This window comes from Exophiala spinifera (genome assembly GCF_000836115.1).
Source record: "Exophiala spinifera strain CBS 89968 unplaced genomic scaffold supercont1.6, whole genome shotgun sequence".
Classification (NCBI taxonomy): domain Eukaryota; kingdom Fungi; phylum Ascomycota; class Eurotiomycetes; order Chaetothyriales; family Herpotrichiellaceae; genus Exophiala; species Exophiala spinifera.
Window position 1 is genome coordinate 115517 of NW_015622518.1, and position 12294 is coordinate 127810.

General features: G+C 45.4%; 4 protein-coding genes across 4 annotated transcripts; 1 reads left to right on the forward strand and 3 right to left on the reverse strand.

Moving 5' to 3' along the window:
• Nucleotides 1-4430: 4430 nt before the first annotated feature.
• On the reverse strand, nt 4431-4667 carry PV08_07953 (uncharacterized protein; the record flags this gene model as incomplete). Its single annotated transcript, XM_016382279.1, has 1 exon — nt 4431-4667. The coding sequence occupies one exon, from the start codon at nt 4665-4667 to the stop codon at nt 4431-4433; it is 237 nt and encodes a 78-aa protein (XP_016232982.1).
• A 2772-nt stretch (nt 4668-7439) lies between these two features.
• PV08_07954 (uncharacterized protein) lies at nt 7440-8896 on the reverse strand (the record flags this gene model as incomplete). Its single annotated transcript, XM_016382280.1, has 2 exons — nt 7440-8726; nt 8765-8896. The coding sequence occupies 2 exons, from the start codon at nt 8894-8896 to the stop codon at nt 7440-7442; spliced, it is 1419 nt and encodes a 472-aa protein (XP_016232983.1).
• A 426-nt stretch (nt 8897-9322) lies between these two features.
• Nucleotides 9323-10403, forward strand: PV08_07955 (uncharacterized protein; the record flags this gene model as incomplete). Its single annotated transcript, XM_016382281.1, has 2 exons — nt 9323-9617; nt 9682-10403. The coding sequence occupies 2 exons, from the start codon at nt 9323-9325 to the stop codon at nt 10401-10403; spliced, it is 1017 nt and encodes a 338-aa protein (XP_016232984.1).
• Nucleotides 10404-10569: 166 nt separating this feature from the next.
• Nucleotides 10570-12257, reverse strand: PV08_07956 (uncharacterized protein; the record flags this gene model as incomplete). The annotated part of the gene is made up of 3 exons (XM_016382282.1): nt 10570-10961; nt 11016-11242; nt 11296-12257. 3 exons carry the CDS (start codon nt 12255-12257, stop codon nt 10570-10572), a joined length of 1581 nt encoding a protein of 526 aa, XP_016232985.1.
• Between the last annotated feature and the right edge of the window lie 37 nt (nt 12258-12294).

A 12294-nucleotide genomic window follows, 5' to 3' on the forward strand; every position in this document is an offset into this window, starting at 1 on the left:
TTAGTGTTCAACGTCATTGGTCTTTAGCGCCAGACTAGCTAATAAGCCTGTCCAAGTAATGATCGATAGCGAAGCAAGCCGAGACTATATATCACTAAAAATAGTAGCAAGACTAAATAAGTAACGGAAAAAGAATCTATACCCGGTCTTTATAGTAGACAAGACACTAGGTGAGTATGATGGTGGATAGATACGATAGAAGATTCGCGACATCTATCTAGAGATTAGGGAGTATAGAGAGCAGGTCGAGCTTAATATAATATCAATTAAGTATGATATCATTCTAGGGATAAAGTGACTAAAAGAACACTCATTAGTGATAGACTAAAAAGAAGAAACCTTGTTCTTCTTAAATTGCAATCACGGGAAGATAAAGAGAAAGAAATAATTAACTTTTATTGTACCTCTATAAAGGGCGATATAGATATAATCTAGAAGAAGGGCCTTAAACGAAATACGAGAGAAAAGCCTATCTAAGGAATATAAGAACTTCGCAGATATCTTTAAAGAAAGAGAAGGCATGGCCACGCTATTAGAGCATAAGCCATGGGACTATAAAATAACACTTGAAGAAAGGAAAGTGCTAAAGCATAACGGTTAGCTTCGACCCTTATCCCCAAAGGAAGAAAGCTTCCTTAAGGAGTACGTAGAGACTCACTTAAAGAAAGACTTTATTTAACCATCCAAGTTATTCATAGCACACAGTGTGCTGTTCGCCCCAAAAAAGGATAGATCTCTTCGACTATACATTGATTTTTGACCACTTAATGCGATCACCAGAAAGAACCAATACCCACTACTCTTGATCAAGGAGCTGCAGAACAGACTTCTTGATGCAAAATACTTTATCACGCTCGATATACAGGACGCCTACTATCGAGTACGGATGAAGGAAGACCATGAATAGATAACAACTTTCAAAATCAGCTTTAGATTATATAAATATTGTGTTATACCGTTTAGATTAACCAACGCCCCGATATCTTTTCAGGAACTAATCAATAACACACTACAAGAATATCTCGACAACTTCGTAGTTATATACTTGGACAATATATTTATATTCTCGAAGACATATAAGGAATATATACAGCATATTCGAAAGGTTTTAAGGAAACTTCAGAAAAAGGATCTACCATTAAAACTTAGCAAGTATAAGTTCCACAAAAAACGGATTCGATTTCTAGGCCACATTATATCCGATCAGGGTATCGAAGTGGATCCCGATAAAATAGCGCCAATTAAGGACTGGCCAGAACCCAAGAATATCACGAAAGTACAGTCTTTCGTTAGACTACTCAACTACTACTAAAGATTCATTAAGGGATTTTCGAAGATCGCAGCGCCTTTGATGAACCTTACCAAGAAGGACGTTCCATTTAAGTTTAGATTAGAATGCAGAAAGACATTTAAACGCCTCAAAGAAGCTATCATGACGGCGCTAGTACTTGCGATATTTAACCCTGAGCTGGAATGCTAGATAGAGATAGATATATTGAACGAAGCGATTAGAGCCCGCCTCACGCAAAAAGGGCTAGATAGTAAGACTCAAATAATCGCGTACTTCTTAAAGAGAATGATAGGGCTGAAGTTAAATTACGATATCCACGATAAGGAATTACTCGCTATCATGGTATATCTCAAGGAATGAAGAGTATATCTTAAAGGCGCTAAGTATTAAGTTTAGATCTACACTAATCACAAAAACCTATTATACTGGATAACCACAAAAGAACTTAACCATAGACAGGTTCAGTGGGCCGAAATATTGGCATTATATGACTTCAAGATACATCACATTCAAGGAAAAGAAAATGCTGTGGTAGACGCGCTCAATAGACGGCCAGATTACATGGAAAACATCAAACCAGAGCCCATGGCAGTACTCAAGGAAAAAGATAGCGCCTTAATCTACGCAACACCTAAGATAGAGGTGCTGGCTCTTATCGACATTGAGTTGATAGAAGAGCAAAAGAAAGAAATCATCAAAAGACGACATGATGATAAGTTAGCAGGATATTCAGGTATCGAGAAGACACTCGAATTAGTCACGAGGGACTTTATCTAGAAAGAGGTCAGGAAAGATATAGCAAAATACATTAAGAACTACAATACATGCCACAAAGCAAAGCACACAAGATATAAGCTCTATGGGTTACTCTAAACGCTAATAATACTAGAAAAGACGTGGCACACTATCGCATTAGATTTTATCACAAAGCTACTAAAGTCTAAAGAACCCCTCATGGATATAGAATTCGACAGTATACTTGTGGTAAATGATATTCTGACTAAATATACAGATTTCATCCTATACAAGGAGTTATCAACAGCTAAAGACTTAGTGTACACGCTATATAAGGACATTTTTAGTCGACATAAGATACCGAAAGAAATACGCTCGGACCGGGATAAGCTATTTATATCGCAGTTCTGGCAATCATTAATAGATCTCACAGGAGTCCACTAAAAGCTATTAATAGCTTTTCACCCACAGAGCGATAAGCAGACAAAAAGAACGAATCAAACGCTGAAATAGTATTTATAATGTTATATCAATTTCCAGCAGAACGACTAGATATAGCTACTATCTATAGCGTAGTTTACATTTAACAATAAAGCAGCAGCAACAAGAATATTATCATTCTACGTAAATTATGAGTTTCACCCAAGAATAGATAAGAATGCTAAAGACATTAAACCAATTACAGAAAAGGCAGCAATCTTGGTTGAGAAATTATAATCACTATATGAACTTTTAAAGAAAGAACTTAAGAAAATATTATAAAAAACAGTTAAAAGCTTAAACAGACGAAGATCTAAGGGACTAGACTTCAAAGAAGAGGAGGCAGTGTACCTTCTTAGGAAAAACATTAAAACATAACGACTATCTAACAAACTAGATCACACCAAGATTAGACCTTACAAGATCAAAAGGAAACTTGAACCAGTGAACTTTAAATTGAAACTATCTAGAGGGATGAACATTTATTTAGTTTTCCATAAATCGCTTCTTGAAAAAGCACCACCGAACGCCAAACTAGGACCGGTGCTAATACATGAGGAAACCCAACAATCGATATACAATATAGAGGGGATCCTTGACCATTAAAAAACCAATGGAAAACTACAATACCTAATCAAATAGTTAGGATATAGACACAAAGAAAACATATAGGAACCACCGGAATATCTCTCAGAGAACATGATCAAGAAGTATTTGAGGAAGAAACGGAGGAGGAAACTCACCAAACATCTGACGCAACTATAAGGGGCGATCAATTGGGATGGGGCCTTCGAAGTTTAGAAGAGCCCCCGATGACAACTCAAATATCTCCTCAAGTTGTTTATCATCCATGCCAATAAAAACGATGGCTAACGCTTTTTCGAGAGAATCCACGTGATCCAAAGCATCCAGCGATTTGGCCTCCCGCACCAGTATCTGCTTCTACTTTTCCAACAACAGGTCAGCCTCACGCTGAAGACGCTCGCGTTCAGAGTGAGCCTTATTGACAACGGCAATCAGTTAGGCCAGCTCTGCGCCCTTTTGGCGGGCCGCCTCGACGAGGCGATTTCGTTGAGTAGTCAGGGAGTCAAACTCTTCATCCGAAAAAGTGCCGTCGCAATACTTCACGCCCTTCTTTGTGCAGGATGAACACTTGCTGTAGCCATCGAGGACGAAATAGACGGAGTTCGAGTTTTAGTAAGGTATGCAGCGACCCATACCGGACAATTCGCGACCAAAGGACTCGATACGATCAATCAGTTTCTGACGATAAAGGGTTAAGAGGCGTGCGGGCTTAGCAACACGAAACTGAGGCATGATAAGCCATGGAAAAGAAAGAAGAGAAGGGCACAAGGAGGGGGAGGCACTTACTTATGTACATTAAGGACAACAAATAAATCTAGGAAGGGGAAAGTGTTACGAATCGGCCTGCGAGCAGGCCGCATACAAAGCTGTGACGACAGCCAGGACAAGAGAGGAAGCTATACCGGGAAATCACGTGTGAAGAACCACGGCACGGATCACGTGATACGCTCAGCCGGCTCAGCCCTGGGGACGCTGAGCACCGCTGAGCATCACTCGGGAATGCTCAGACGTGCTTAGTGTGCTTGGCCTGAGCACCACTGAGCGGGACTGAGCAGTGACGGATATATATACACGGTCGTTCCATAGCTTTACCACGTAGTCAACTTCGTTCACGATCATACCCATACGTTTTGGACTATGATCACTTCGCTCTAGTACTCGCTCAAGTACTCCGTTCTCAGCGACCTCGCCTCCTATACTTCCCACTTATCAAGGAACGATACGTGCAGTGACACCCCGGGTGGAGCGAAACGTAACATAACGATTAAAAGTCGTATGTTTTACCATTAAACTAAAACCTCTATTAACTTTATCATCTTTTAGTTATTAATATTTTTGTTTAATAGTAATAACTATTGACCCTACCATTGCTAATGATCCAGCGATCGAGCTTTTTGATCAGCGCAATTTCTGCAGGGTCGGTTTTCTCATGTGCTCCAGAGTAATCGACTGAGATCGATTTTTCACCTTCTGGATCAAGAACGTACTCCGTGTGAGCACCGACAGGCTTTTCAGCCTGGTTGCTAGGCAACACACGATCTTGGTCACCCTTGTCATCTTTATTGTAAGATTCCATGATGGTTGGAAAACTTCTGAAGATGGAGTTTCTTAATCGAGATTGGATTTGAAGCAGATAGCTTGTTGAGGCGATATAAGTCAATGAACGAAGGAGTTAGATTGTCAGTGAAGTGAGATGCTTTGAACAAACCGATAAACAGAGAAGACATATTGTCCTTTTTATACTTCGAACAGCGCTCTGGGACCAGTTCTTCCGTCTCGTGTATCCTGTCTACCGCAACAGATGAGACCTATGTCCTAAATTCCCTACGCATAGTACGGGTTCTACCCGTCTTTGCTGTTCCTAACTTCGCCCGTCAGGCAATTAGATTTCTAGAATCGAGCTCATCAATTGGTTGAGCTGAGTTACAAACTGCATTCCTCCGGCGCATTATCGTGGAAGGTTACAATGATGGATTGAATACGATCATGGCAGTCGATCTAGAAGGCTTGGATATCGCAGGATTATGATCATATCTTGGCCTCTGTAAGCAAGGCCAAGTTTCTGTAAAAGCCAACATCGAACAGAGTCCAAGACCACTTCTTGAATGCTCCGTTCTGGGCCACCGCCCGAGAGGGGTTATCACCATGGTGTGCTTGGCATCCAGGTCCAAGATATTTCAGATTGGAACATTGGAGTTTCACGGGCGCGGCATGCTTGGCCAATATCCTTTCGGAGGCCTTCTAGAAGGCAATAAACTTCGCCAAGGCGTCTATCGAATATCTTCCAAGCAATATGACGAGTTCTGAAATAGAGGTTAGCATTAGCGAGTGGCTCTGGGCTACTGGCTCCCTGCCCCGTGCTACTGCGAGAAGTGGGTATCAGGGTGAAGACATCACAAGCTGATGTGGAGGGACCACAGATTCGGAATACCCCATGGGCGATATCCAGCCAAGACAGTGAACTTGTCTTCCCCAGACTAGATGCCCTTGGCGCCGGGCAAACCAAGAGTCCACTACACTCTTTAAGTGCTGTTGGGAATTCGAGTGGGAGGCACATGTTCTCGTTCGGTGCACAGCAGTAATTCGCGAACTTGACTAATTGGTCTCAGGAACTCCCTTCGATGTTTCCCTCAACGAATGCTGCAGATCTCTCTCCGTTGTGGATCAGCTATCGATTAAATAATGATTCTCATAATAAACCTACACCCGATGTGCAGCAACCAAACCGATTTGACCAGCCTCCAAGAACACTAACGCAAGTTTGACATACACCACACCGATTTGATCTTCTTCGGGTGTTCTCGAAGGTATCTAAGAGAGAGTTCTTGGCCACCAGGAAGACTTAGCGAATGGTTCACGGCGAAAATAAGTGTTGCTTGTCATTGGTACGGAAACTACGTCAATACTGAAGCTACGCCTGAAATAATCTCGAAACCACGTCGAAAAACTTTATAGCTTCGGCTGGAACGTGATTGAAATACCTTATCTTTCTGATCCGGAAAGCGTAACGGGATATCTTTGAACGCGTGGTGAACTAGTCTCCAATCTTGAAGCTCGTGACGCCCCGAAGTCAGTCCTGGCAGCTGACATGACTGGGCGCGATACTGTCCTCATTGACCTCGAACACGCTTTTTGTTCGTTTCCGACGCGGCGATATTGTCTATTGCTAGCGTTGCTGTGGCTTATCACCGCTTGTCTGTAATCCATATTAGTGCGATGATCATTGTGGCGGTGTTAATGAGTTCCCTCTGGAGCTGAGTTTGATGATTTTCTTCGAGGTCCAACCGGTCTTTGAGGTAGCATGATTCATTGGCTATTTGAGGCCGAGGCCAAGGATGCTGAGAACATCGCAAAGTACCCGCCTCTTGGCCACCGCAGGGTCGGTGGACATTATCCACAATTGGTGTAAGCACCCCTGCCTCAGGATCAAGCGTTGGCTGACGGAGGGAAACTGGCATGTGCGAATCACTTCAGTGCTGAAATAAATCGAAGAGATCGTCGCCGTCTCTGTTGCTAACAGCATTCTCATTGGCACATTTGATTTCTACAAGAGTCTTGGGATTTGGAACAGTTGGGTCAACAACCCGAAGACGGAAGTTTCACTTGCGAATGTTAGTGCCTTTTGCAAGAAGCACGGCAGAGTGCTTGGAGTTACTACTTGGGACTATCCTCCGGAGATGCTATCTTGGCTCATCAAAGCCCTCGGCGCAAGACTCGACGTCGGGAAAAGGAGATTTGGAGATATTGGTAGACGGACATAACACTGCTCATGATACTGTTCAAAATATGGAGCATGTGTTGAGGTATAAGCTGAAGGTGAGTGACAAGAGTCCCAACAAATCTTGTGTTTATGTCTCAGTATCCCCTTGCATGCGAGTAAAAACAATCATTGGCAGGGTATGAGGATGGAGGAGCTCAAGATAGGATATCATAGATATGTGGAACTATAAAGGATGGGGTGAGAGGAGAAGGAGGGCCATCCTGACCACACCTGCTGCAGATTGGCTGCTACCTTGCATTTGTTTGTGTAGATCGCCTCAGGGTGTCGGCTGGAAATGAGAGAAGATAGTTTTCTTACCGAAGGACTTTCAAGGCGTCTTTTTGACAGATAAAAAGATATCTGTACAGGTCTTCGAGCAATCAAGAAAATTATTGACTACAGTGATGACGACCCGCTGCAAACAGGTTGCGGCGCAATGAATGCATACTGTGAGTCGATCATTTGCAGAGGAACACAGAAAATCTCGTCATTCAAAGTTTCAACTACATACCAGTGTAGTAGCGTCGAAGACAGAATCAGAGACACAAGCTTCCAGATCTTCGTGCAGTTTCCAACACGCTATCCCCATCAAAACGGCTGAATTCCCATGTTTGAGATCTTTGTCTCTTCAGGGTAGTACACTAGCGGCTTGCCCTTGAGCTCCTTTCCATCAACCCAATTGCCATGGATCTGTGCCCGGATACGGAAGGGAAGCTCAGCAACGGCAATGGGCTTGCTGAATTCCCTTGTATCAAGGAAAACCAAACTGCTTACGTTGTAATCTCGCTGCTCAACGACAGACATGATCCAGCCATCACCCTCCGGGGCACTTTCAGACCGTGGGATGAACGTTGGCTCCTGGCAGAAGCAATTGTCTCCGGGGTAGTAAAATTCAGTTTTTCCGGTTCGTTTATTGACCATTGCAAGCGCATTCAGGCCAGCGAAAATGTTTTTCTTGCCGTCAGAGCGCTCAGGAAGGAAAACATTTAGGAAAATGATGTCGTATTTCTTAGAGATGAATCGATCGTCAATGCGAGGAAATTCGCACGGGATATCCAAGATGACCTTTGGATCAGGGACCCAGCTTTCACTGGGCTGGGTCAGATCGATTTCGTAACGTACGAAGTCCGCCTTCGTTTCGGGGCCAGGTTTCCTTCCGTATGCGTCTGGGAAGAAACCGAAAGCATTGTCGTGAACTCTGGCGTTTTCGAAAACCAGTTTTGAGCCTTCTTCTTCTTCCCAACCACCAGCTGTGTGGATATTCATACAGTTCTTCCAATGATACACGCGGTATTCCCCAGCTTTCCAACCCGCAATGTTGTGCTTCCTACGAGGGTATACGATAAAACTCGCAGGCAATTCGTAGTTATATGCAAAGTGGTGACCGCTAGCTTTCATCCTCTCAATGCTCGCCTCAAATGGCCAAAGGAGCAGCACCACCCAGTTTTCTGTCACTGCACAGTCGTGGATGAACGTTGCGTATGGTCCTTTTAACCAGAGCTCATTGTGTCTCTTGCCCTCTCGATCCACTGTGTAGGTAATGACATCGTCCGTGGCAGGTCCTTTGGCCTCGTAGCCGAAGACGATCAGTTCATCCGTGTAAGGGTCGATCTTTGGATGCGCCGTGAAAACCACTGACTCCGGATAATTTTTAAACGGATCGTATCCATTGGTGTCCAGCGTATCCGGGTCAAGTTCCCACGGCAGACTGGATTCCCGCAACGCCAGAAGCTTGTTCGCCCAGAGAATGACGTTGGTATTTGCAGTCGAGTCGATAGTGCCTTTGACACAAGGATGATGTGCCCATGGGTTTTTATAGGTTCCGAAAAGTGCTTTTGTTGCCTGTCCATTTTCGTTGAGAGTAGAATGGAGTCCCTTTTGAAAATTTCAAGTGTGGTGCAGATGTCATCTACCGCACTGGACGTTGTGCTATGCGCAAAACAACGGCGTGTACGGTAGCTATATGTAATGCAGATCTCGCAAGTGCGGAGCCCCGCGTCAGGCTGTCGGGATCGCGGGCGACGGGCGCTGAACACAAAAACCATCGGGTACGTTCCCGTCTCTAGGTGGCAACTTTACATCCCTGAACTCTGCTGTTTGTAGCCTAAGGATCCGGTAGAAGTCAATTGCGAGGAAGAAGATTGGTAGCCAATGCTCGCGGGAATGAACCCTATTCGATAATTGGTAAGGATACGGGATCTCTTCTTCTCAGGTTGTATTGGAGTGTCGGCAGATGCGAGAGCTGGTGTTTTGGAAGCTACCCATCACATCGTGGACTTAGATGAGAGTCTTCAGATCCTGAAGCACCAGTCGAGCTCCTAAGATGAGACATTCGCGATTGTTTCCGAGCCGGCTCCACAACATGTCACCTTGAAATATCAATTCATATCTGCCAAAGTGTAGGTCATATTGCAGTGACTCTGTCAACCCTAGCTCTTCTCTCTCCTGGGCATTACTAGAATTCCAAGGAAATGGGCCTCACAATCGAGCTAAGCCCCTGCAGCGAGGATGGATTGGCCGCAAGGAAAGCGTTCAATCAGCGTCTTGAGGCAATGACGAATTCCCAAATTCAGTGGCATCAATGTCGGTCTCCACAGGAATACCGAGACAAACGTCGTGAAGGCACCGACGGTTTTCAGAAACCCTTTGTACTCGATACGGCTGAGGTGATTTCAATCCCTTCGACTCATGCTGGCCACCAAATCCAGCTGCGTCTTATCAAACCTGCTGGCGAGATACAAGGGGTCATACTGCACTATCACGGCGGTTAGTACATTCCATTTCCCACGCCTTTGAGATTTGTTTGCAGCCACTCATTTTGACCCCATAGGAGGTCTCGTCTACGGATCAGCAGACGGCCAAGACAAATATCTTTTAGAGTTTGCTACCGATCTTTCTCTGGCCGTAGCATCGGTCGAATACCGACTAGCGCCTGAAGAACCATTTCCAGCTGCCGGCGAGGACGCTCTTGATGCCCTTCGATTTGCATTATCTGAAGAAGGGAAGGCTAAATTAGGACAAAAACCACTCTTCATCGCAGGAGAATCTTCAGGAGCATATCTGGTTGCCTGGAGCCTTTTGACACTGAGAGATGAGGGTATTGATTTAAGAGAACAAATCACAGCTGTGTTCCTCAGCTACGGAATTTATGACCTTACTTACACGCCCTCTGTCCACAACTACAAGGGGAGAGCATTGGTAGGAAGCGAAGATCTGAAACTCCTTGTTGACGCCGCTTTTCCTGCGGCGTCTTACCCTGAGACAGCACGCAAGGATCCAAACTTGTCTCCTCTGCGAGCAGATTTGAAAAACCTACCTCCGGCATTCTTTCTAGTGGGGACTGCTGACCCGGCATTGGATGATAGCATATTCATGGCGTCAAGGTGGTATCTCGAAGGAAATCAGGTCCAACTCAAGGTCATCCCTGAAGGCTGCCATGCATTCACTTTGCTTCCGATGGGCGATGCGGGTGCCGAAGGGCGAGCTGAGCTGAAGTCGTCGATAAAGAGTTTTCTCGCTCAGTTAGATTCTCGGAAGCTTGAGAGGAGTTAGATAGAAGAATCTGTTCAGATGGGTTGGGACCATTTCCGTGGCCAGCCTTGAGACACATCGAAGAATAGCCCGTCGAAACTTCGAGAGAAAGACCATAGTTAGACACTGAAGGGCCAGCGACTCCCATTTTTCTGATATTGTCCATGCAGCACTATTTTGACACGCTTTAAGACAGTAAGTCGAGACTAAACGGCTCCGCAGTAATAGTGTCCGAGCTCCAAGGCTCCCAAGAAATGAAGCTTTCGTCCATTAGTTCGTCCCCAATCAAGTCAAAGCTGGTGTCGAGCTGGAACTTGGGGATTGATTCTTCGTGACCCTCAGGCACAATATTACCAGTCTCGATGGTGTGCAATTTTTCCCTCACAGCCTCAAATTGTCCTTCAACCCGCTGAAGAAGCCCAGAGGCTTGCGGTTTGCCGGAATTGTCGATCTGCTTCAGAAGCTTCAGCGCAATATGAAGGGCACTTTCTTCGCCCTGAAATAACTCTGCGGTCACAGTTTGGCCCTCTGCAAGCTTATTCAAATGCAATAGTAGCGCTCCTACGGAAGCCGTGATTTCTGAGATGGCTGTATCAGTAACAAATATTTTCTTGCGGCAAATAGGCTCCTTACTCTTCAAGTCATACCACCATGCACTGTGTGGTCCGTCTTTGGCGCTATGGAGCCTGTCGAGGTGGTGGATAAGCTCAATTGCCGCCTTTACACAAGCTTCCTCCAATATAGGCTGTAACACTGCATCGGCCGCACCTTTCGCAGAGGAGAAAGCTGTGATCACTTTGGGTTGAGGATAGCTTGACTTGAGATGGCGGGTCAGAAGAAAGACCCTGAGATGTAAGAATCTGTGGAATCATTAGCCTCGTCTCGCTAGCAGGATAATGTGTCGTCTCCTCACCTGGATGTCAGGACCTCGCATTGGCGCCACAGAATTCCGTGTAGACAGTATTCCCGCTCTGCGGAAGGTAATGATGGTATGCTGGAGTACCAGTCTAGGATCTGCTGATCGATTTCCAAAGTCTGCGCCGCGCTCGGTGTCGATCGATATGTTTTAGCCACGTTCCGCATCAATTGGCAGAGCCGTATGGTTTGTGCGAAGAAGAAGATCCTGGGCGGTGGGGTTAGTGCTCCTGGTGTGATATCGTCTCCAGAATGGCTGTCTTCATCTTCGAGAGCCTGGGGCAATCGAACGTTGTCCTCCGCATCGGGGAAACGGGGTTCACGGCCCCAGTATGACCTGTACACCGTATCGAGAACAAAGCACGCCCACCATAGTCGTACGTTCATCTCATTTTCGACTTTTGCCTCATAGCTGGAATGCTCGTTCCCAGGCGATAGTCTCAGTCTAGGCAACAGCCGGATCATCATGCCAATAATCTCCCAGGTCTGTTCTTGCGCTTCCGAGCCCTGTGGATACATTGCTATCAACGAAAGAGCCTGTAAGGTGGTTGTCACCATTCCATCATCTGTACTCTCGTACGCGGACAAGGTAAGTCCTTTAGCTCTGCGAAAAAATGAGTCGGCCATTGCGATGCTGGAGTTGGTAGAGAAGTGACATCCAAGCGACAGCACAGCATTCAGTGTACCCGCAATGACTGCATTTGGGGGCTCTTCAGAAGTCCACAGGTTGCCATAAGCTTTCCGATATGTCGCTTCATGCAAAAATGGATACTGAGGCTGACATAGTTCCATGTAACGGTCAACAAGCTGATTTGCTAGCCATTTTTGTGGAAGGGTGTGGAGGTCTATGTCGAAACCACTCTGGACCGTGCCAGATGCCGTCGCTTGATCTAGATTCGCCGTATCGATCGGCCTAGCTATCACCTGCTGGGTAAACGTATGGGGACTCAAACCCGTCATCGAACTATTGCCGCAAAAAGGGGCACGTGTAACATTT